Source organism: Etheostoma spectabile, chromosome 16 (genome assembly GCF_008692095.1).
Source record: "Etheostoma spectabile isolate EspeVRDwgs_2016 chromosome 16, UIUC_Espe_1.0, whole genome shotgun sequence".
NCBI classification, from domain to species: Eukaryota; Metazoa; Chordata; class Actinopteri; order Perciformes; family Percidae; genus Etheostoma; species Etheostoma spectabile.
This window is the reverse complement of record NC_045748.1, coordinates 1658405-1659827: the sequence shown is the minus strand read 5'-3', so window position 1 is coordinate 1659827 and position 1423 is coordinate 1658405. Positions and strand designations below refer to the sequence as shown.

Genomic DNA, 1423 nt, shown 5'->3' with positions numbered 1-1423 from the left:
ATATATATATATATATATGTGCGTGTGTATGTATAAAACCAACCACAAATTACAATTAGACTATTCTGCCATCTCTCACAGTGAAGACATTTTGAACAAAGTAAAAGAAGTCTAAGTTTATCTGCTTTTTTTTTTTTTAATAGATGGTATGTCACTACAATTTATGTAAATATTCACGGCTCCAAAATGTTATTTTTAACCTGTTATACAACATTTTAGAGCAGCAGTTGCGCCCTCTAAAAGATGACACTGTTGTATTTAAAGTGCACACACAATTAATTCAACTTAGGTAAGAAAACAGATGTTTCAGCAAAGGCTGGATTACAGATTAGGCGAAGCAGACAGATGCTCAGGGGCCCCAAATGCCCTACATTCAGCGTGCCAGTCGGTATGTGATCATTTGATTGACTGTAAACAATTACAGTGACTCCTGCATTTGTACCTAATCTCGAAGCTCTGTCTATAAAACACGTCTACACAGTGTGTATTCTTAAATAAATGTGCATTTATTCCATTTCTAACCTAATCTCTATGAATGCAGAATCTGTAGGCAACAGGACAAGACGGCATGGTATTGGATGCGGTCTGGTCTTCAGTCCGTTTGTAGTCTGAGGAGCATTGACTCCAGGGCTGCCACAGTGCTGGAGTATGGTCCGGCAAAGCCAGGCTACATGCAGGTTAACATGGTGGAGAGCAATGAAGGCAAAACGCATTGGCCGAATTCAATCTGGGGAACCCATCAGCCGTTGTCTGATGACGACTTAGCTTTTCATTACCTTTATAAAAAAAAAGAATCTGCATTCACAGTAGCCGAAATGCCGTCTGCACCTAAAACACCTACACGAAGTATCGATGTTTGTGTATTGTTTGTAGAAACATTCCACTTGTGTAATTAAAGAGACACATTGCTTTCACTACAAAACTGCCTTTGATTAAACCCTTACACAAGTCATTGTTAACTGGGTGTAAACTGGCTACACAATCTGGTCATAGACGTCGTCTCTCAACTCCAACTCTATTCTCGCATCTTAAATTGCTAATTGGGCTGTAACCAATGAGGAAGAGAGGAAGGAAGAGGGAGTCTTGGCCCAGATTATTACATGGATAGGACAGACTGTAAAAATGAACGGCCACTCTGGGATTAATAATGATTTCTGCAGAGCGTGCCTAATGGTGTTACCAATTGGTCCAATGACATAATGACAAAGTGTTTTTTTTCGGTGCCTCTGCAGGTCTATGCTATCCTGGTGAGTCACCCTCCCCAGTCCAATGACCACCTGACTCCGACGCCTGTCTCATACACTGCAGGCTTCTACCGCATCCCTGTGGTGGGCCTCACCACCCGCATGTCCATCTACTCAGACAAGGTGAGCGGTGGATGGGAGATATATATATATATATATATATATATATATATATATAT

At 40.8% G+C, this 1423-nt stretch overlaps 1 protein-coding gene across 10 annotated transcripts in view; it reads left to right on the top strand.

The window, feature by feature from the left end:
* Window positions 1-1423, top strand: part of grin1a (glutamate receptor, ionotropic, N-methyl D-aspartate 1a) — a 34191-nt gene that overhangs the window by 3965 nt on the left and 28803 nt on the right. For all 10 annotated transcript variants that reach the window (XR_004335630.1, XM_032539567.1, XM_032539558.1 and 7 more), the window contains exon 2: window positions 1233-1367. Coding sequence is in view for 9 of the 10 variants with exons in the window: in XM_032539567.1 (XP_032395458.1) it covers window positions 1233-1367 (135 nt within the window). In the remaining variant the exon portion in view is untranslated. The remainder of the gene's footprint in view (window positions 1-1232; window positions 1368-1423) is intronic.